Source organism: Centropristis striata, chromosome 10 (genome assembly GCF_030273125.1).
Source record: "Centropristis striata isolate RG_2023a ecotype Rhode Island chromosome 10, C.striata_1.0, whole genome shotgun sequence".
Lineage (NCBI taxonomy): Eukaryota > Metazoa > Chordata > Actinopteri > Perciformes > Serranidae > Centropristis > Centropristis striata.
In genome coordinates, this window is record NC_081526.1 from 9,322,367 (window position 1) to 9,344,567 (window position 22,201).

The window sequence follows — 22,201 nt, forward strand, 5'->3', positions numbered from 1 at the left end:
GTTGTGATGTAAGCACATGTAGCATCCTGACGTTTGCATAAGTACAGCTTTATAGAGTCCCTTGCATGTCAGTTGACTCTTAGTCTACTTAGTCTTAGTCTAGTGTCCCTTGAACAAATAGATTTATCATGTGAACCTTTCAAGGTTCCTGTCCCTCGGGTTGGAAAACCCTGATTTAAATTAAGGTGCATTATTGTTGTACTTGAGCCTTTTATGTTCCGTCTCCGTCTTCTGATTTAGCTGCATAACTAGTTTCTTGCTGCATACGGCATGTTAGCACGTAGAAAATGAACTACATCTGCCACACAGTTTTAAGGCATTTAACACTTATTCTCTCTAACTTCTGTGACTGTTTTCATTTACTTACCTGTAACTGCTTTAATTGAGCCGTAACCTCATTTATTGCAATTAAATAATACAGTCATGGAAAAAAATACAAGATCATTGTTTTCTTCATTTTAATGCCGGGTACAACTAAAGGTACATTTGTTTGGACAAATATAATGTTAACAACAAAAATGGCTCATAAGAATTTAATTTAGGAGCTGATATCCAGCCATTTTCCATGGTTTTCTTGATAAAGACTTTGGTTATTATCAAGAAAAAACATGGAAAATGTCTAGATATCAGCTCTCAAATTAAACCAAATTAATTGTCCAAACAAATGCACATTTAATCGTGCCAGGAATTAAAATGAACAAGAAATTGAAGAAAACAATGGTTTAATATTTTTTCCATGACTGTATTCTATATATTGCCTTAATGACAAGCCAATCTCCCCTATATACATTTCTGTTGTGTAAAAATAAAATAAAATAACAAAACTGCTTCAATACGTTGTAGTTCATTTAGATGAAAACTCGATGGACAGTTGTGTGAGTGTGTGTGTGTGCTGTTAGTGGCTACATTAGATAAATCAAACACTAATCTGACATCTCTCTGTATGCCTCCCCACCGTAACTGTTGGTTCTTGTACCTCACAACCATTCATTCATTTTGACAGTTTTTTCATGACTGCAAAAGCTCATAATATTGTGACAGAAGAAAGAAAAAGCAAAGACTAAAACCATTGTGTTTTTCTTTATAACTATGTGAATTGTCTCAGCATGCAAGCCATTCAAACAGAGTAAGTTGCCAGTACTTTTCCTCCTCTCCATCTTGATGCAGTTGTACTTGTACTTGCTCCAGTGATATATTTCAATGTCTCCCCTTTTCATTTATTTCCTGTCATGTTAAGTCTAACACACTCTCACCAGAAAGTGTAGCTGCTGCATTGGCTGTATCCTCTCTGTATATATCCATTCATTTGTCTGTGTGATAAGGACGCCGTAGCCGCTGCATTGGCACCGTATTGTGCTAGTGATACTTGGTCTGAGGCTTGCCTGTGATTGTGTCAATGGAACAATCCTCATCCTGGCAGTGCTATCCACCATGATGCTCCCCTGATGGCCATGAAGATGAAGCTGCCTCCTCTCTCATCCCTCTCCCTGATTAGACTGCTGACACTATCACTCAGACATCCAGGAAGAGAAATTCTGCCTCACTGACTGGTGTTCTTCTCTTCCTCTGAGATTTACTTTGATAGAAAAGCACTTCTAGAAATAGTTTAGCACCCGGCCCGTCCGTCCCTTTGTTACTGACTTTATAACCCTCTCTGTAGGAGTCTAATTATAGTCAACCTATTACTCGGTTTTCCGCTGTATTTCAAAATGAAACCCAACCTGAAATATTTAGACGTAACTATTGTTTTTATTGCATTTCTCCATGTTATTGTTTCTCATTTTTATAGCTGTACCCCTGAAAAAACGTTCTTCCAACATTGCCTGTTCTGTTGTTGCTGTTTAAAGGATGTGGACGAGGAAATTGAGGCAGAATACAACATCTTGAGGTCTCTGTCCAACCACCCGAATGTGGTGAAGTTTTTCGGCATGTTCTACAAGTCAGACAACTTATCAGCTGGACAACTATGGCTGGTGCTTGAGGTGAGTCATACAGAGTATCAGTACAGGCCCTAGATCACAGTTGGCTGTTTCGCCTGATCCATTTTGCTTTGCAACACACAACAGTCTAACGTGTTGACAGATAATAGTTTTGTATTTCACTTAAAGGAAATGTTTTGAATTTTGAAAATCTTTGGTTTCTTGCTGAGAGTTAGATGAGAAGATTGTTACCACTCTCTATGAAGCCAAGGCTAGGTTAGCTTGGCTTAGTGTAAAGACTAAAAATAGGGATATAACAGCAACCTGGGTTCTGTTTACCTCTAAAGCTCACTAATAAACACTATATCTTGCTCACTTGACCGGCATTTTAATTTTTGCAGGTACATCTCAATAAATTGGAATATCATAGAAAAGTGATTTATGTCAGTAATTCAATTCAAAAAGTGGAAATAACACATTAATTAGATCCATTACACACAGAATGAAGCATTTCATGTCTTAATGTATTTAATTTCTTCAAATTATAATGATTATGGCTTACATTTAATGAAGACCTAAAAACTGTATACAACAACAGTAACAAAATAATTTAATATTAAAAAAGACCAGTTTTAAAAAGTATTGGTTGGTTGAGGCTATTTGACTTGAACTACTGTAAAAATGGACTTTTCCGTGATATTCTAATTTATTGAGATGCACCTGGCCATCGCTAAAGAGGTTTAGCTAGTTGATTGTTGTTTGTGAATGGAAATTATTAAAGTAATTTTTAGAAATCAACATTGTCTCAATGAGGAAAGAAACATCCATAAAACTATAAACATAACTCCACAGGGTACTTTTAAAACTTGCTTGCTTGTACTGCATTTTGTGTCTGTGAGCCCAACAATATGTAAAACTCATTGCTTAACTGACCCTCTTATACTTAGGTAGAATTAAAAGGGTCTCAGTTTGTCATAACAGCCCACCTACATGAGTGTTGATGCTATCATGCTGCCATGTGATGCTGCATTGCTTCCTCTGACTTGTGTGTGTGGGCTAGCTCTCCCCATGAATCATAATCTAGAGTGTTGAGTGATGGACGAGTCACTGGAGTTTCTCTGTCTCCCTCCCAGCTGTGCAACGGTGGCTCTGTCACAGAACTCATCAAAGGCCTGCTCATGCGAGGCCAGCGTCTGCAGGAGCCCGTTATCTCATACATCTTATACAGTGCCCTCTTGGTAAGATGGCCCGCTGCAAAGCTGCTAATGTCAGGGAGGAGGTGGGATGCAAACATGCAGAGAGCGTGCTGGGGGATTTATTTTCTACAGGGCAAGTGTGGCAGCCGCTAATGAATGTCCCTATTTCTGAACAGCTGTGGGAGTTCTTGTATATAGTTTGTACTGCATAACCTTTTGATGCATCATATTTTAATTTATACTAATGACAAATGGCTTATACCATGATGGTGATTCATGCCCAGCACCTTGTGTTTTCTGTCCTCTAACTTTAAAGGGCCTTCAGCATTTGCACAACAACCGGATTATCCATCGTGACGTCAAAGGCAACAACATCCTCCTGACAACTGAAGGAGGAGTCAAACTGGTTGACTTTGGTAATGGTCTTTGAAAGAGGCAATTTAGCCAATTCAGGGACTGCTGGAAAAAGACAAATGCATCAAGGTCTGAGAAACGTCTCTCAGCTTTATCTTTTCTCTGAAGTGCAGTGTCAGATAAATGAGGCATTTTTTGGTATTTGACGGATCTATGGGAATTGTCAGCAGCACGTCCCTGCAACGTTGTTTGTGAAGGCGAACACAAGCACAGGATAAATCATTTTATGTGCTCCACACTTTAGTCCCTTGCTCACCATAACATCTTTTTATTTCATGGACCGTAGCCTTAACCCAAGGCTATTATTGCTCATTTAAATTGCATTATTTGATCCTTTGCATATTAAAAGAAAGCTGTTATGGCAAATGACTTTGAGTCACCCCTAGGCATGTTTATGTCCTCTGTGTCATGGAGATGAAGTGGACTCATGCTGATAAAAATCTGTCCTACATAATTTGAAATGATTATAGCCCATTATTATTACGGCTTGGCAGGTTGCCACACTAAATTATATGCCAGGATTTATTGATTAATTCAAACATTTAGTCAAATATGTTTAGCAAAAAATCTAATTGTATTTTTATTCTTAGCAGATTCACACAGATAAACATGTTCATATCTAAATTTTAATTTCTATAAAAAAATTATTGATTTTTTTTTTTTCCTCAAAGGTGTTTCAGCTCAACTGACCAGTGCACGACTGCGTAGAAACACATCAGTGGGGACTCCGTTTTGGATGGCTCCTGAGGTCAGAGTCTACGCTTCAGTTAACACCCTCACACGTCCATCTGTAATAATGCTGCAGTTAGAAAGCACACATGTTTTAGTGCCTAATTGAACATTTTAAATGAGCAAAGTCTCGTGTATGTGACACAAAGAGAGAGAGAGAGCGGCTGAGTTATTTCCGTGTGACTCTCCCCCGTGTCATTGTGTATTCCCCTCCACGGGTACAGCTCTCGAGGTCGCCTCAAGGTTAATAGCTGGGAGTCTGTGGCCCCCTCGGCTTACTCTTTGGCAGAAATGAGGTGCGGTGATTGGGCTGCTAGGGAGGGACCTCAGGGGCAATTAGAATAAACTCAGCTGTAAAATGTAGTGTCAGTTATAATTATTGTCTGTGGAAAAGAGGCTCATATCAGCGGCTACTGAACTGACCTACCTTTCAGGGTTTAAATAGCCCATAAATATAGATGTTTGTAGCTCTGCCAGATTTTAGGCAGTGACTAAGAGAGGGGTATAACAAGGAAGTAAAATTCAGCTTTATGACCCCTTTAAACACAATTTCTCTGCAGTGACATAAGTAAAGTGCTTTTTTCCGGGAATTTGACACATTGTTAATGTACAAAGTGAATTAATTGATGATTTCCTTGTGTTTTCAAGAAAAAATGGATTTTAGTAGTCAAAAGGGGTGTGAATGTGTTGTTCAGATGGTCACTGTTGTGTTATGTTGTGTTGTGTTGTCAGGTCATAGCCTGTGAACAGCAGTATGACTACTCCTACGATGCCCGCTGTGATGTGTGGTCACTCGGCATCACAGCCATTGAGCTGGCAGACGGAGATCCCCCGCTGGCTGAGATGCATCCAGTCAAAGCCCTCTTCAAGATCCCGCGGTGAGTCCACTAGAGGGCGCTCCTACCACACAGCTGGAGGCTGCCCACACAAGGATGCTCAAAAAACAGCTTTCCATTATGTCAGGAGGACAATGGCAAACTGAATTTGACAGTAGAGGTGATAAAGGAAAAAAAATTACAGTGGCTTTAATGACAATTGAAATTGATATTTAAAAAAATGAAAACTGGATCGTTGTGGTTTGATCCAGGTTCCTTGTTGCCATTCCTTTTTCATGTTTGCAATCTGAGAGGCAGCATCTGCTGAATAATCAGTGCTTAAAATCTTTATCATCAAAAAATGTACTAGTGTTTGGCCTTAAAATTAATGCAGTGATTCAGTCTGTAAAAATATTCACTGCTGGAGACGGTGTGTGTCTGATGATCATTTGAGAGCTTAGTGGCTACACGCAGTTGACCTTTTGTTATCAGCACAATCGTGCAATTATCTCTCAGTTAGGTAGAGATATGCCCCTCTGATTGCAATTTGCATTGGTGATTAGCTCCATTCACATTGAGATGAGACTGTCACCTCCTCCCCGTCACAATGTTATCTCCTCCCTGCCAAGCCAGAGGAGGAACACGGATGGTTTGTGTGGCAGGAATTATGGAGCAAATGCAGCATTTCATCAGCACCAAATTTAACCAGAATTTAAAATAATTACAAGAGTGAGGACGGTAAAATGAATGCTACTAATTCAGAATGAGGTTTTTCTCAGATGTGCTCCTTGTAACACGTCACCTTTATGGTGGAGTCGATGTGGTTTAGGGTTTGGGAAAATTTCAAAAGAGCAACCTGGAACTGGATAAGTGGTTTCTGTCCAGTAGCAAGCATGTTTTTTTTAGCTAACAGCAACCATAATAAGAGGGGGCATATGCTTTTCCAATGTCAGTGTCCAATCCTTTTTCATTACTGCAAATCTTTTTGCAGACTTTTTGACTTTGGGGATAACTAGGACGCTGATAGAATTAGACATTCTGTATATGTTTAACTGACATTGCTCCATCTCTGCTCCAATCAAAATAGATATTTTGCCCTTTTGGTACGAATCGGGACCTTTAAGGCCTGGCAGTTGTGGTATAAATCACAGCAAATGTGTTGAACCATGAAATGATTCTGTTAACATGTCATTTATCTCAAATATATTTTCCCATCACTGCTGCTCGGCAGACAAAATCCTGAGGAAACGCGGTATAAATTATGACTCCTGTATGAATTACTTTCTAAATAGGGAAACGTGTTTCACCTTTGGGCTATTAGAGTGATTCATGATGAAATCAAAAAGAATCATCTTCACAGGTTTTGATCATTGCAAAGTTCTAGATATTTTTTCCCTATTTAATATGTTACAAACCATTACCAGAGGAGCCTTTTCTGAAGTATTGTCCTTGGGTTGTACATGTTTTATGAAACCACAAAGCACTAAAACATGCAATACGTATTTTCATCATTCGGATATTTTACAGTTGCACACAGTAATGCGTTTCCAGGCTCCAAAGGGTTCACTGTCATGTAGTTAATCTTGTGTGTATCGTCCACCTTATCATCCCTCCTCACTGAAACACATCTAGATGGTAAACAAGAAATATAAGATATGATCTACAAGATTTTATTACATATACAAGAAAAATTCACCACAGTTGTGATTCATCATTCAGTCAAACATTTTCTTACACGACCTGTCCATGATGCGGTTTGCTGTTTCTTTCTTTTTCTCAGAATACCACTGTAGGCTGTTCACAGTCTCTCTTGTCAAGCTAAAGATTTAATGGCTCCTGGTAAGGACCAAATAAACACTCAGTGCTATCAGCACTTTGACTACAGGGGCCAGCAGCAGATAGCCATTATGTCACAGTTTTAGTTGTGCTACGGGAAACCTGCACAGGTGGAAATGCTTCTCGTCCCAGCAGGCTATAAACGATAAGAGGAGCTCTGATATCTGTCAGAGGGGACGCTGATGAGCTCCATGAATTAGGGTCACCTTGGTGCATGGTCTGTTTGTGCTTCAGAAATATCTGATAGTTGATGAGCTGTGACACACCGCCCTCCATGCATATGTTTAAATCTCAGGTAGATCATTCTGCTGTTTCTTCGTAGCTTCAGTTGTTTTTATATTAAGTTTAATTCAAGGCTTTTATGGATTTGCTTTTTGATTGTGTTACAGTGCGTATGACAGATATGTGATGTCCATGGTGACCATGAATGAAGGTAACGGAGCATGTTAGAGGGTAAAGTTGTAAAATCATCAACTGCAAAATTAATTACAGATACTCAAGACAAAGAGAGGTCTGTGATATTTAATATGCGGGAAGGTTAATTGCTTGCACCAACGCTTTCAATGCTGCACAGGCCTGGAGTGTCCATGTAAAGTCAAACCAAAGTGTGTGTAAAATGTGTTGCAAAGGTTAAAGGCAATTGGCAAAGATGTCCCAAGGTTGTGTTTATTGGTCCAGATCCCTGTAGATATTAGCCACATATTTAACAGTACGTGTATCTGTCTGAGCAGAGACCAGAACGAGCGAGATGGAAGACAGAAGTAAATGATGGCTTGTCAGAGGCAACAAAGGCTAATCAAATCATGAGGCTCAGGGAGAGAAATCCAGACCAGTGTGCTGGTAAGAGACAGCTCCTCGTGGAAAAAGCCCGAGTTAAAATCTGTCGAGCAGAACAGCCAAGGGTGAGGGATATCAGTGTAGTTTCTGGTGTTTCTGACACAGAACGAAATCTTTTCAAAGGGTGAAAAATCAAGTTAGCAGTGAACTAAAGTTGTGTCTAACCTTTGTGATGAATTATTTTTTAAATCTATTTTCACAGAACTTTACACAACTGTACTGTAGATTTCACTGCATATGTGTTTGCATTTGCTTGACATACTCTTGTTAAAAAGCAGTGTTCAAAAGTCTTTGAGTCATCAACAAGACTAAGACTCTGTGCTAGCAGCTCTTAGCCTAAGGTAAATACAGTATGTCTGCATGCTAATATGCTCACAATGCTAACTTGCTGATGTTAAGCAGATATCATGTTTACCGTGTTTACCAGTATATTTAAGGAAGACATTTATTTAAATTAAAATGTTCAAGATTAGAATGTTGCTTTCAGAAATTCTGAATATTATTAGATGCATGAATATCTTTGCCAAATTTCATGACAATCCATCATCAAGTAGTTGTCAAAACATTTCACTCCCAAAAAAACAAATGTTAAGAAGTCATGAGATCTCAAAAATCAATAAGATTTATCCTCTGGGGGACCATAAACATCTATATTCAATATTCTTTGAGATATTTCAAGACTAAATATGTGATAAGTGGTGGACTGACCAACTGACAGTGCGAACACTAATGCCAGGCTGCTAGTGAGGCAGTTCAGTGTGCAGTTGCTTTGGATGCATTTGTGGATCTTTTCTCTGAAATGATTCATTCCTTAACAACAGTGAAATGTTTTTCATCTGGATGATTACGATTGATAACTTGTCTGCCACACAAGAATGTCAGAAATAATTCTGAGTGGAGCCTGCCAATGTTTCTCTCAAGTTTATTGTTATTATGAAAACCAGCCAGTCTTTGAAAAGAACTCGCATGGCTTTGATTTTCTATGTTTTATGTCTAAAACCAGTCTGTTTGGATAGCGTGATGCACCTTAATGTCAAAGAATTCACATTATCAGACGCTGATGCGGTCTTGACCCCTGACAAGAGATCATTGGCTGGTTGGATGATTTTCCAATCATGAGGAAAGGCTTTCACATCTCCGTCTTTGATGATGTTATTTTACTGCTCTGTGTGGTGTCCACGACTGCAGCGTGTGGCGATGTGGCCACCAGAGACATGATAGATGTAGCAGTACTTCTGCATTTTCATGCATGTATGCGCAAAGAAGTGCTGGTGCTCCGGCTTCGGTGATGGATGAGCTGAAATTTTAAGCGGGTGGTCCCTTTTGCTGAATAAGTCTTTATTTTGGACACTTGTAGACATTTTCTGTTAAACCTGTGTGAAGGCAGTTTCTGTTTCAAGACACCAAATCCCCACTTATTGATAAAAACAGGCCAAGAACCAAGGAAATATATGAATCTTTTACCAGGTATTGTAACTCTTAAGGGCAGTTTTGGTTTATTTGGAAGATCTGAAGTATGTTTTTGCACACCTGTTATTCTCACTATATGTCATTAGCTGAACTTTCTACCTGCACAAAGAAAGTTGTTCAAGGTCACTTTAACCCTTTATCGTGCGAAGAACTATATCAAAATGGGATCCCCATGTCTCTCTGTTTGGTCATAGAACCACATGGACTTGTATGAGGAGAACTTAACAGCAAATTTACTAGATTAAAGTGCCAAATCTACAAGAAAAAAATGTGCAGATTTAAGAGATTTAAAGTGGCAAATCTGCTCGAAATAAATCTGCACATTTTTTTCTTGTAGATTTGATACCTTAATCTCGTAAACCTTTTTTCTCAAAATATTACCCCCCTCCCCCGGGTCCATATGTTTTTTTACACATTCTGGCAGTATGTAATATCCTCCAATATTCTCTAGGATTGCAATTTGGAATTTGCAATTTTTTCAATGAGTGCCCTATTAAGGGTTAAGATAGATTTACATTAAGTTTTGATTTTTTTTCTTCATAACTTTGCTAAAAAAGAAACAACTCAACTGGGGCTTAAAATGGTCTAATAGTGATCGTTGACTGATATTGCAATTCTCATATTAATCGCCATTGTTGCAGGGAATGATCATTTTTGCATCATCATTCTCCCTTTCATTGAAAAACATCCAACCCATCATCTTGTGATTTTTAAGGAGGATCCGTACCGAACAAAGTTTATATCTGAAGCTTGTAGAATATGATTTGTAGGCAGGGCCCAGGAATCTCAGCAGCACCACAAAACTTAATTCAGAATGCTATTTTGACACATGTTTTAACAAATATTTTTGCCTTCCGCAATTTGGATATCGCAGTAAACCTTTTTACGACTTTGATAAAAATTCAGCTTCATTGTTCAGCCCTAAACTCAACATTGCTTCCCCTTTTGGTTATTTAATCGCCTTCTTGCTGTCTGGCATAGTGGACTTTGGAGATTGTGTAAATCTGGTAAAAAGAGAATTTTATATCTTGATGATGATCATTTTAATGATGAAAAACCTTCACAGGGTTTGTTTCATCTGCGAAAAATGACAGAGAGCTGTATGAACAGATTGTAAGTAAGTGAACACTGACAGCATTTAAAAAAAGGCTGGCAGTGATAGTTTAAGTGTTGCACTGAATAATTTCTTGAATGAATAACAATGTACTACATATGGGAGAAGGAGGAATTATAAATTCTGCATATTAAGTATTCGACTATTGCATCGGCCTGATTTTTGTCTTCCTTCATGGCTTAGTTACAGCCGTCAAGTGCTGTTGACACCTCTGTGATTTTGCCTCAATCCACTCTGAGGAACGTCTGACAGTACACGCTCTGCCTGGACCTAGATTTGAATAAGCCATTTGTGTTTACAATATGAGCCAGCACTCTCACAAATACAGAAAGAAAAAACTGCCTGAATTTGCTAAGCACAATGAGCGCACTTGACAGTGTTATCAGCAGTGTGCTGCTATATTGACTTTCTAATGTATAAGCAGTATGGTACAACATCAAGGCGAGAACGTGTCTTCAGGCTCATATTAGAGGTTGCATTGAAGCAGTCAGTTACTGGCTTTGATCTGCACTTTGGAAAGGATTGCCTGTCTGAATCCTTATCAAAGACTCCACTAACTTAGTGCTGCGGAAAATGACAGATTTTGTACCCCAACATCCTCTCCTCCCTTCCAGAAAAAGAGAAAAAAGATGTTAAGTGTGTTGTTGTTTAATGTGTCGCTGCATCTACCTCTGGTTTGTTTGTGATAAACAAAATGAAACAAATTAATATGTCTTTTTTTTCCTTTTTACCCTTGAGATTTCGCTTTCTACCTGTCCGCCAGCTTTGTGAAACAACACGTGAGCTAATTAATACAGTTAATAAATGTCTCGACCAGGTCTGTGACTGTTTGCGTGACAGTGACTAAAGGCTCAGCCTCCAGCTGTCAGACCTGCAGCTCCCTGTGAAGATGACTGTACTCAGGCCCGTCCAGCCTTGGCTCCTCATACAGACCTGCCTCCTGTCATCGTGCACACTTGAAAAGTGTTACCCTCATTATAGATGGCCTCCGTAAATGCTGCTGACAGAGGTATAACTAGCTCCCATAACTTTTGGCACCTAATGGCAGATGCTTGCTGCCAGACAGTGGAGGAGCTGTTATCATTTGTCACTTTTTCTGTGGCTGCCACAGACCTGGACCCCGACCAGCTCGTCCACGGACCGAAAACTCTCACAGGAGTCTGACAGTCACACTCTGCCTGCCAGCTATCATTTGTCAGCTAACTCAGGAGACGACCTCAAAGTCTCTAATTTTCTGCGCTGAACATGACGTCTTTGAATGCATTTAATGAAGTCACAGTTATTGAAACACCATGCTGACTCTTCTATGTGTGATTTTGTTTCAGAAATCCCTCCCCTACATTGCGAAATCCAGAGCAGTGGTGCAGGAGTTTTTGCCATTTCATCGGCCAGTAAGTCTCCTTTAACTTCATTTTGTCAACCTCTGTCCTCGATTGTTTAATAGAAATGGCTGAGAAATCTCACAGAAACACTGAATGTTCCAGAAAAAGCCCATCCTATTCTGAAGAACGGAGTTTGATTCAGATTTTTTAGAATAACAAGATATTGTCCAATACTTGTCCAATTTCTCAACACAAATAGACTTTTACAAAAACAATCTCTCAAATTTAGTTAATTAAGACTTAGGTTAATAAATAAGTATATGGTGAGATATATCTGGTGCAGAGTGGAATAGTTTCGGGCTGCATTTGTATTCACAGTATGATCTTATGCAGTTTTTCAACATGCTGTATGTTCAGAGAATTTGAACTGTTGTGCATCAAAGTCTCCCATCACAGCTAGATTTGCTAACCCCTGAAACTGAAGGTGCAAAACTTGAATTACAGTACGCTGGAAGCTTGTTATGTCATTTTTGCCCAGGGACACCAGGGAAAACAAACGGCCTACCCCAGCTTTAAATCTTTTCTCAAGATGTTTGAATCTGTGACTGAAAGTAAATTTAAACACCAGCTGTTGATAATGTTTCCAGAAGTTAAGATTACACACATTAATATTACTGAGCAGCTATAAAATATCACAAACCAATTTATTGTTCTTATATAAATAGCATTTATCCAGTATGAAATTATACATAGAGATAACCATATTTTTTTATATCAGGAACAGCTGAACATTAGCTTTAGTACATTGTCAGGAGGCAGGAATGTGCATGTAAACATGGAGGGAATTGAAATTGATATTTTATCGCCCGATTCTATCAACCCCCTTGTCTTTCTGTTCATTGACTTTCATTTGTGTAAATCTGCCGCAGAGGAACAAACTAATTCACCTGAGTTATCAGTTCTATCTGAGGCCCAGATAACTTATCATTTCCTCCTCTGTGCAAAGCTAATAATGTCAGGGGCGGCTTGCAATGGTTGCTCAGAATATACAACCTTAATATCTATTGCTCAGTGTGTGAGTCTGAACCATAATGAGAAAATAAAATTCAATTTGTGTGGAGAATTATTTGTGTGGGCATGGTTTCCCGCTAACATTTATGTTGTTGGTTTGCACTGAAATGCATTAACTGAAAAGGAGTAATTGAAAAAACAAACAGACCATCTGCCTCGAAGGCCTTTCGGCTTTTTGTGTCACTTGAATTATTGATTGGTCAGGACAGAGTCATGGCGTATTACCCCTTAAACCAGCCCAGGCACATTGTAGTGATATTGTTGTTTTTTTACAAGTGTAATTGCAATAGTTTTCATTGGATACTTTCTAGATTGCAGCTCTGTAATCTGTGTTAATGGATTGTGTGATATCATATCAGAAATAATCTGAACAAAGCCCAGAAGAGCTCAATGTGGGGAGGCTGGACAATGTTATCAAGCTTTGCAGACTGTTTGTGAAGCCTTTTCAGCCCTGTCACGCCTGTGTGTGTGTGTGTGTGTGTATTGGGGAAACTAAGGTGGGGGGGTTTGGGATAATAAATCCATCACCAGTGTCTGCACTTGTGCCGCTAGAGAGCTGACTTCTGTGACAAAGTGGCCTGCCGTTCAGCATCCCAGCAGCACAGCTCTGCTAATAGCAGCAACCTCTGCTTAATGTCCTGACGCTAATGAATTCATGGAATTAACTTTCAGAGCTGAACAAACTGATAAAAGAAAACAGAATTCCAGTGTAGATTAGGTAGTAGGAATTAGATTGGTGTTTTTCTCCTATCTTTGCCTCTGCCTGCAGTTGTTGTGTTGTAGTACACACACACACACACACACACTCACTCACACACACACACACACATTCACATTTAAAGTCTTTAGCTGAACAAGTTATTGAACAGTACAAATGTGGATTGTTGATGGATGCATCGTTGACTTCAGGTGGGGGATTTCAAGTCTTTTAATTTCATACTTTGGGTCTCACAATACATCATAACTGACAGAAATGAAAGTCAGTTTTATTCCCCTGGATGTCTAGTGCTTAACAGTCAATATTTTTAAACTATTTGTATGAGCAGCTAGCTGATGCTGAATTGTGGCCTCGGGCCAGTATCACAAAGTGACATCACCTTTTGGCAAACACTGCAGACCACAGATAGGACTTACTGCTGTGCCATAGCAGGCTTGTTTGGACTTGGGGGCCATGGTGATAGTGACCATGTGGCACTCAGACAGAGAAGGACAGATTAGTGACCCCAGGCTTAAAACACAAGGAGCTCCCAGCTGGATGTGAGTGTTTGTCAGAACTGATCCAGACAAACCAGCTTCCAGCAATGTTCAGGTGATCAAACAGTTTCTCCTGAATAGTTTAATTCACTCTGATATAAGACTGAAGAAAGGGAGAGATAATGTCAGAGGCTTTGTCTGTCTGAAGGTGTTCATAGCTCCCTCTTTTTTGTGATTTGAAGGTGTCTGATAAAGGATTTTGAAGCACGTCCTTCTGTGACCCACCTCCTGGAGCATCCCTTCATCAAGCAGGCCCACGGCAAAGATGTGGCACTACGACAGCAGTTAGCTGCTCTCATCCAGGAGCAGCAAGAACTGGGCTGCAAAACCAAAACCAAGTAAGTCCCCTGATTTTTTTTTTTACTTTCTAAAACTGCAGAAGAAATAATATGCTGCAATGCTGGTTGCTTCATTTGTATGCTGTCATTGAGAGATCTCTGTTGCAGCAGATGGGCACTGACTGGGTGGTGATATGCTTTCTGTCCAGTAGGGGGCAGGGTCTCATCTTCTTACACTCAGAAGTGATGATGAGCCCCAGTAATGGACATTACAGTATGTGATTAAAGAGAAGTTAGGGGAGTGTGACTAATTTAGAGGGAGTGATTGTGCTGACTAACCTTAGATTAATAAACGTCATTTAGGCCAGTGGATGTAGCAGCCATCTGATGGGGAGTTCTAAGTACAAAGTACTTTCCCACCCGTGTGATTAAAAACAAGGAAGGAGTAAATATTCAGTTTAGGATTGATTTACTTCAGAAAGTAGACATGAACTGCCTTCTTTTTGCTTGGTTTTGAATGGCACAATTTGGGGTATTTCCTTTACAGCTTCTATACAAGTTCTTTGATAAATAGATCTATAGATATGAAGAGACAGTGCGAGTGCTTTCATGAGCTTTTTTTCTAAGATGTGTGATGATGAATAGTTCACCCAGGCACTCTCATGGCAGCGAATGACAGAGCAGAAAGTCTGCTGTTATTTACTGGAGAAATACTGACTTTGGCGATGCTTAATCTTCATTATAAAGGAGTTCGCTGAACCTGCCCTTGACTGAGAGTCTTGATGTTGTGCCAGCTCTGTTTACTCCCGAGAGTGTGCAGAGTCGCTGCCTGAGCCTGATCCCGAATTCCTGTCCACAGTGAAAGTGGATAATGGGATTAGGAGCTTGTAGGGCGAGAACTGGGCTCGTCTGGTTTAGTCTCTCATGCCACAGATCAGCACACAATGACTCCAGATAAGAATAAAGACATAGAGAACTTAAAAGTAGCTGCCGTAGGTGGAATAGTGTGATTTACTTCAAAGCAGCAGAGAGGTACAGGCTAGAGGTCTCAAGTCCTTTTCCAAAGGGACACGATGACTTAGAGGGACCACATATTGAGCATGCAACTTTATTTCTGCGCTGCTGAATTTACACTATATTCAGAATACAAAATGAATACAAAGGCAGAGGAGGAAACAATTTCTAACCTGAAGCTTGAATATTGTTATTCATGATTTAATTGATTATTTATTATAATAGAATATAGATATATCTTGTGGATGAGAGATTTTATTGTTTTTGCAGTTTTAGGCATTGAGAAGTAACCAGAAGTGTTCAGATGTATTTTCAATTGCTTTCTTTTAAAAGACAAGGTTGGCGTTTTTCTATTATTCTCTTTATTGCCGACATTTTCTGTGAGAAACTAACAGCTATTCGTTGATCTGTCTTTCATTACTTTCTGGCTTCCTGACTTTGTTGCATTTGGCCCCCAATCCTATTTCTTACTGTTACTATTACTGTTTCTACCTGAAAAAATAAACCTTGAAAATAAAAATTTAGTGAATTCTATTTTTGAGCAACAAAACAGCTGGACACTATCATTGAAACATTACACAAAAAGGATTGAACAGTACATTCGTTGTGGTCTGCAGGTTTAAGGGGACTAGAGCATTGGCTTCACTTGGTCCCTCCTTGGTATAACTCAATCCTAATGGGTATTTACAGCAGCAGGGTATAGTGTATGTGGGATTGACTCAAAATAAACTACATTATCTTTATAATGATACCCAGTGCAACTGTGTGGCTAGTTCATTGTTACTGCTTTTTTGACAGATGGAGCTTTGAATAAACCATATCAGGCTTTGCTACACACACAATGCATGCTTGTAGAATTAATTCAGCATTTTGGTCTTTATTTGATTTGATGACAATAAGACAAGTACACAAATAGAATACCACCAATGTTATCCTTTGTACTCACATATACAATCATGGAAGAAATTATTAGGCCACCCATCGTTTTCTTCAATTTTTTGTTCATTTTAATGTCTGGTACAACTAAAGGTGCATTTGTTTGGACAAATATAAAGATAACAACAAAAATAGCTCATAAGAGTTTAATTTAACAGCTGATATCTAGACATGTTCCATGGTTTTCTTGATAATAACCAAAATCATTATCAAGAAAACCATGGAAAATGTCTAGATATCAGCTCTTAAATTAAACTTATGAGCTGTTATTGTTTTTATTTTTATATTTGTCCAATCAGATGTACCCCTAGTTATTAAAATTGGTACCCCTAGGTATTAAAATGAACAAGAAATTGAAGAAAACAAGGGTGGTCTAATAATTTTTCCCATGACTGTATATAGACACAGTAGGCACTCACAGATGCAGCTCTCTTTCACACACTCCCTGGTGTCCCCTGAGGTTTTCCATATCCCTTAGAGGCAGCTGGCTCTGTGTTGACCTCTGCCCGCTGGGGCTCATTGGAGAGTGATAGGTCAAAACACAGATGAAGTGCAATCACAGCCTGTGATAATGGGAGATGTGTCCCCTGGGAGAGCTTTAAGGGCTTCACACAAACGTTGGAAGTGACTGGGTCTTGCATCTAGCCACTCAAACTACTGTTTCTCATTTGGTGGTCACTTTACAGCTTTCTAAAGGCATTATCATGTCCTTGGCCTCATACAGGCACGAGCGGATCAATACTCGTAAAACCCTCATAATAGAGAGCTGTCCCGATGATGATCTGGTAAACCTGGAGTTCTTAGATGAGGTAAGATTTAATATGTTTATCTCATCATGTATTGATCAGTCCGAGGCGCAGTGTTCTTGATGATATGTGCGCTGTAATTTAATTTCCTTTAGGAAACAATAATCAGCCATCTCCAGAAGAGGTATGATGAGCTGCAGGTGTATACCTACGTTGGCGACATCCTCATCGCTCTCAATCCTTTCCAGAATCTCAGCATCTACTCTCCTCAGGTCGGACAGATGTTCCTAGTGGTTTCCCAATCAACATTGTCAAAATTTAGAAGAGTTTTAACTAGTGGTCGACCGATACGGGTTTTTTAATGCCAACACCGATTATTTTGACATCAGTCTGCTGCCGATTTTTTTTGGGCCGATACTTGAAGCCGATATTGCCTTTTATCCCTTCATTTACATCATAAAAATGACACAATTTAAACAAAAAAAAGAAACATTTATTAACAAAACAAACAAAACATATTAACAGTTGGATAGCAAACAATGTGTATGTTGTTCTAGGCCTCGAGGTGGAGGCGCCTCAGATGATCCACATATTTGATGTGTTTTTCTTTTTTCTGGTATCAGCAGCAGCTCACCAGAGAATGGCAGATGTTGCACCGAGCCTTGCCTGGTGTTGGCTCAGTGAAATGGGCTAATTGATCGGCGAACGCACGCACATATTGGCCGATGCCGATACAAGTTAAAAATGCAAATATCGGCCCGATATATATCAGCTGGCCTATATATCGGTCTATCGCTAGTTTTAACAATACAGAAAAGCTCTTAAATCAATAATTATTTTTCTAAAAGTCATTTGAACTGAAATGAATGTGCTCTGTGTGTGCTTGTGCTTTTTCTTAGTTCTCTAAGTTGTACCACGGAGTGAAGCTGACTGACAACCCTCCACACATCTTTGCTATTGCTGATTCAGCATACCGGGCCATGGTGACGTTCTGCAAAGACCAGGTAGTCTGCAGAAAAAACATTTGATGAGTGGAGATTGATAAAAAAAATGGATTTTAAAAAATAACCATGAAAAAGAAAATAATATTTTATATGTAATTAATTAATTTACTTATTTTTTTCCGGAGGGATGAATTAGACATTTTTGATAGCATTTAGCTGTTTTTTCTGAAGAGGTTGATCCACTTTGTAGCATATGTAGCCTACCAATTTTGGACAAGACCTGGTCAAACAAGGGATATATTATATAATATATATGTAAATTTTCTTTGCTTGATGTTTTATTCACTAGATTTTGTTTCCTTTTGTTTTAGTGTATCATAATCAGCGGGGAGAGTGGTGCAGGGAAAACAGAGAGCGCTCATTTGATTGTTCAACATCTTACCTTCTTGGGAAAGGTATAGTAGCAGCATGGCCATACTTTCATTCTCAAATATGTTACTTCTTAAATACTTTGATGATGAATACGCCAAAAATCTCAAGATTATAGTTGTATTGTAATTACAAGAAGCATGTTGTTGTCTCAGGCCAACAATCGGACGCTGCGGGAGAAGATCCTGCAGGTGAATCCTCTCGTAGAGGCCTTCGGAAACGCCTGCACAGCTATAAATGACAACTCCAGCCGCTTCGGCAAATACCTGGAGATGAAGTTCACACCCACTGGAGCTGTTATCGGGGCCAAGATATCAGAGTACCTGCTGGAGAAGTCGAGGGTCATCAAACAGGCTATGTATGTGCTGCTCACTCAGGCTTGGTCTGACAGGAGTTCCCTTTGTCACACTGCTTACAGCTCTGTTCGTTCGTTTTTCAGAGGGGAGAAAAACTTCCACATATTTTATTACATATACGCTGGGCTTTACCACCAGGACAAGCTGAAGACTTACAGGCTGCCAGACAGGACACCTCCCAGGTTAGCACAGCCGTCTGACTGTTCATAATACTGCCTTACAAAGGAAAAATACAGTTACTACATATTTACTAAAACTGTCTGACATCTGTTTTGTTATATAAAAATAGTTTTGTGTCATTTCTGTACAGCAGCTTTTAAAATTTGCAGGAGCTACAAAACTGACACAAAAACAACATTAAAAAGCAGCACTGGATTCTGTGTGTTGCTCTACTGCACTGTGGTTTATTCCTCCATAGAAGGACAGCTAATTACACAGCTAATGTGAGAGGGCTATATGAAGTGAAAACTAGCTCGTGAGATAGCCACAGCTAGCCTTAGCTCAACCTAAAGCTAAGCTTCTGTAGTTACTGCTCTCTGCCTTTGTATGGCAGAATACTCAAGCCATCTTTTCCCTTCCCATGATGTTGGGGCATCATTAACAGTCATAATGTGTATCTGCAGGTATATTGACAGCCAGCACCGCAAAGTGATGCAAGACATTGTCTCAAGCAAGCTTTACACGGAGCAGTTTGATGCAATTCAAGAGTGCTTCCGAAATATCGGCTTTACTGAAGAGGTATTTTAATACTCAGTCAAATGCAGGATGCGGATGCGGATCAATTAAATGCAATAATATTTGTCTTTTCTCTTCTCTTTTTTAGGAGGTCAACTCTGTTTACAGAATACTCTCAGCCATTTTGAACACCGGCAATATTGAATTTGCTTCCATCACATCCCAACATCAGACTGATAAGAGTGAAGTGCCTAACTCAGAGGCCTTAGAAAACGGTGAGATACAATACATTAGGCAAAGTGCATTGTAATACTTTTCTTTTAGCCAAAGAAACAGGTAGTTTTTATGGTCTCCCTGAAGAGGAAAGAGTTTGTCAAGAGATTTAGATGAGATTAAAAAAAGCTAGATATTTTATATTTTATTCTTCCCTGTGTGATGATTTAAGGATTGCACTCTGCAGTGAAATAGCCTCCTTCTCTGCAGAGAAGACTAAATATTGAAATATTGAAATACAAATATATACACAAAGAATGAAGTAAAACATATATATACGAGGTGTGTGAATAATTTAAGTAAGTATATAAAAAGGTACAGTGACTAAAATGGTAATAAACAGTGACTAAAATGGTAATAAACACAATTTCACTTCAAGGGAACATTTTTAAGAAATGTGTTCACAGGTCTCTGTGTTATGGTTTTTATGATGTGTTAAGATTGATGCTTTAGTTATTTTTATGACATGTTTTACTTTGCCAACAGTATATTGGATGTCATATAAGCCTTTGAGGCCACAAAATAAACAGTAAATCAATCTTATCTTCTTAACCAGCAAATGAGGGAGACTTGACTGTAAGCGGTTGTAACCATAATAAATCGAAAAGCACAGAAGCCCTTTTCATTTACATAAAAAATGTAAAGAAGCTAAGACATCCACAGTACGATTGCTGGGGCTTATTTTTATGCTAATGATAAAGGCAGATGAGCTCTTGATTATCAATCTGATTAACTCTCGCGTCTTTTCTCTCAGCTGCTTCGCTCCTCTGCATTGGCCCTGAGGAGCTCCAGGAGGCGCTGACCTCCCAGTGTGTGGTCACCAGGGGCGAGACCATCATCCGCACCAACACCGTGGACAAAGCCGTCGATGTCAGAGACGCCATGTCCAAGGCCCTGTACGGACGCCTCTTCAGCTGGATAGTGAACCGCATCAACTCCCTGCTGCAGCCCGACATGAATATCTGGTGAGTGTGACGAAGATCTGTGTGGATGTTCGACGTTATTCTCTCGTCTTCGATTATCTCGAGCGATCGCGGAGAGTTTCTGCAAAGCTCTGATGACCTTTATGGAAGTCTGTAGAGGTAGATGCAAACATGTAGAGGAGAATATCAATGGGCGAGCACAAGACAAGCAAAAGGAGAGCAAAAAAAAGTTTTAATAAATTTTTGATACAGAGTTGCGTGCAGAGAAAATAATGTTCAGATGATTAAAAAGACTTCAGAGAGACTGCAAAGAGGCTGTTCATTGATCCAAAAGAATTCCTTCATAAATATGAGCGTCGACTGTCAAGGAGTTGTCTCTCAGAGATGTACAAAAGCCAGAGTTCCTGTCTGCATTCCAGTCATCTTTTTCGTTTCCTTATTGCCATTAACAACTCGGTAGCACAGGCTTAAGGTGACCTCTACATACAGCGGGTAATGACTGATCATGAATGTAGCAGCTCCAAGCTCTGAATATGAAATGCAGTGTTAAGGTTTCATGCTGTGTTGCAGTACAAGTATTGTTTGTGCAGATATAGAAAATGACTCGAGGTTAAATCAATAGAGACAGAAATAAAACCATTTATGAAGCTCTGGCTTTCTGAAATGATGATGTTCATGATTTCTCATAGGCCAACCAGACCAGATTCTGTATTTGGGTTGAACTTGAATTATCATTAAAGTTTTATCAATTAATATGCCTGCTGGGGATTTGCTTGTTCCGTCACATAGAAGAATAAGTTTGTTTGTCCCCCTTTTTTCCTCCTTTGAAGTGCCGCAGAGAGCGGAATGAATGTGGGAATCCTGGACATCTTTGGATTTGAAAACTTCAAGAAGAACTCATTTGAGCAATTGTGCATCAACATTGCAAACGAGCAGATCCAGTTTTACTTCAACCAGCACATATTTGCCCTCGAACAGGTGAGTTTGACATAGAAAGAGAGGATATTGATATATAGCATGTTTGTGCAAATATCATGCTTAGACCTGTCATGTAATGTGTTTGACATGAATGCACCCACACAACACTCCTCAGCACTAATACTGTGCATAAACAGTCCTTTTAAAACACTAATAAACACTAATAAAAAGTATTGTATTTGTTTTAACATCCATCAGGGCAGAGAAGCTCTTAACGTGAATATTTTGCTTTTAGCCGGGCTGTGATGTGTAAAGGATTGTTTATACTGTTACGCACCACCAAATTACGCTCTTAATTGATTTAATGAAGTTGTTTACACTGAAGTGGGAGAAGTCTTCATTTTGCTTGATGGAAATGAAGAGACATTAATCAAGAAGCATTTTGCCATAATGCCTTTTACTGTCTGTTAACTTTGACTGTCAGTCCTTTTAAAGTAATTTTATACATATAGCACATTTTCTTACAAGTAAATTAAATCTGCTTTACATTAAAATACATACAGAAATGTCCGTGCCAAAGAAAACCCAAGATAAAACACAAATAAGATAATTTATTGAGGCAGAATTTCACACATAAAATCTGAATTACTCCCTGCTCCTTTATTTATATTTTCCAGTTATTTCCAGGGCCAGAACTGGAAGCGACACTAACCACTTACACATTAATTACAG

At 39.2% G+C, this 22,201-nt stretch overlaps 1 protein-coding gene across 1 annotated transcript in view; it reads left to right on the plus strand.

Moving 5' to 3' along the window:
* Nucleotides 1-22,201, plus strand: part of myo3b (myosin IIIB) — a 78,284-nt gene that overhangs the window by 8,906 nt on the left and 47,177 nt on the right. Inside the window, exons 4-20 of the mRNA XM_059342952.1 lie at nt 1,848-1,982; nt 3,053-3,157; nt 3,432-3,531; nt 4,201-4,277; nt 4,991-5,136; nt 11,656-11,721; nt 14,160-14,315; nt 16,930-17,014; nt 17,107-17,223; nt 17,851-17,955; nt 18,267-18,350; nt 18,480-18,682; nt 18,764-18,862; nt 19,304-19,418; nt 19,504-19,630; nt 20,383-20,593; nt 21,382-21,529. Of these exons, the coding sequence (XP_059198935.1) occupies nt 1,848-1,982; nt 3,053-3,157; nt 3,432-3,531; nt 4,201-4,277; nt 4,991-5,136; nt 11,656-11,721; nt 14,160-14,315; nt 16,930-17,014; nt 17,107-17,223; nt 17,851-17,955; nt 18,267-18,350; nt 18,480-18,682; nt 18,764-18,862; nt 19,304-19,418; nt 19,504-19,630; nt 20,383-20,593; nt 21,382-21,529 (2,079 nt within the window). The remainder of the gene's footprint in view (nt 1-1,847; nt 1,983-3,052; nt 3,158-3,431; nt 3,532-4,200; nt 4,278-4,990; nt 5,137-11,655; nt 11,722-14,159; nt 14,316-16,929; nt 17,015-17,106; nt 17,224-17,850; nt 17,956-18,266; nt 18,351-18,479; nt 18,683-18,763; nt 18,863-19,303; nt 19,419-19,503; nt 19,631-20,382; nt 20,594-21,381; nt 21,530-22,201) is intronic.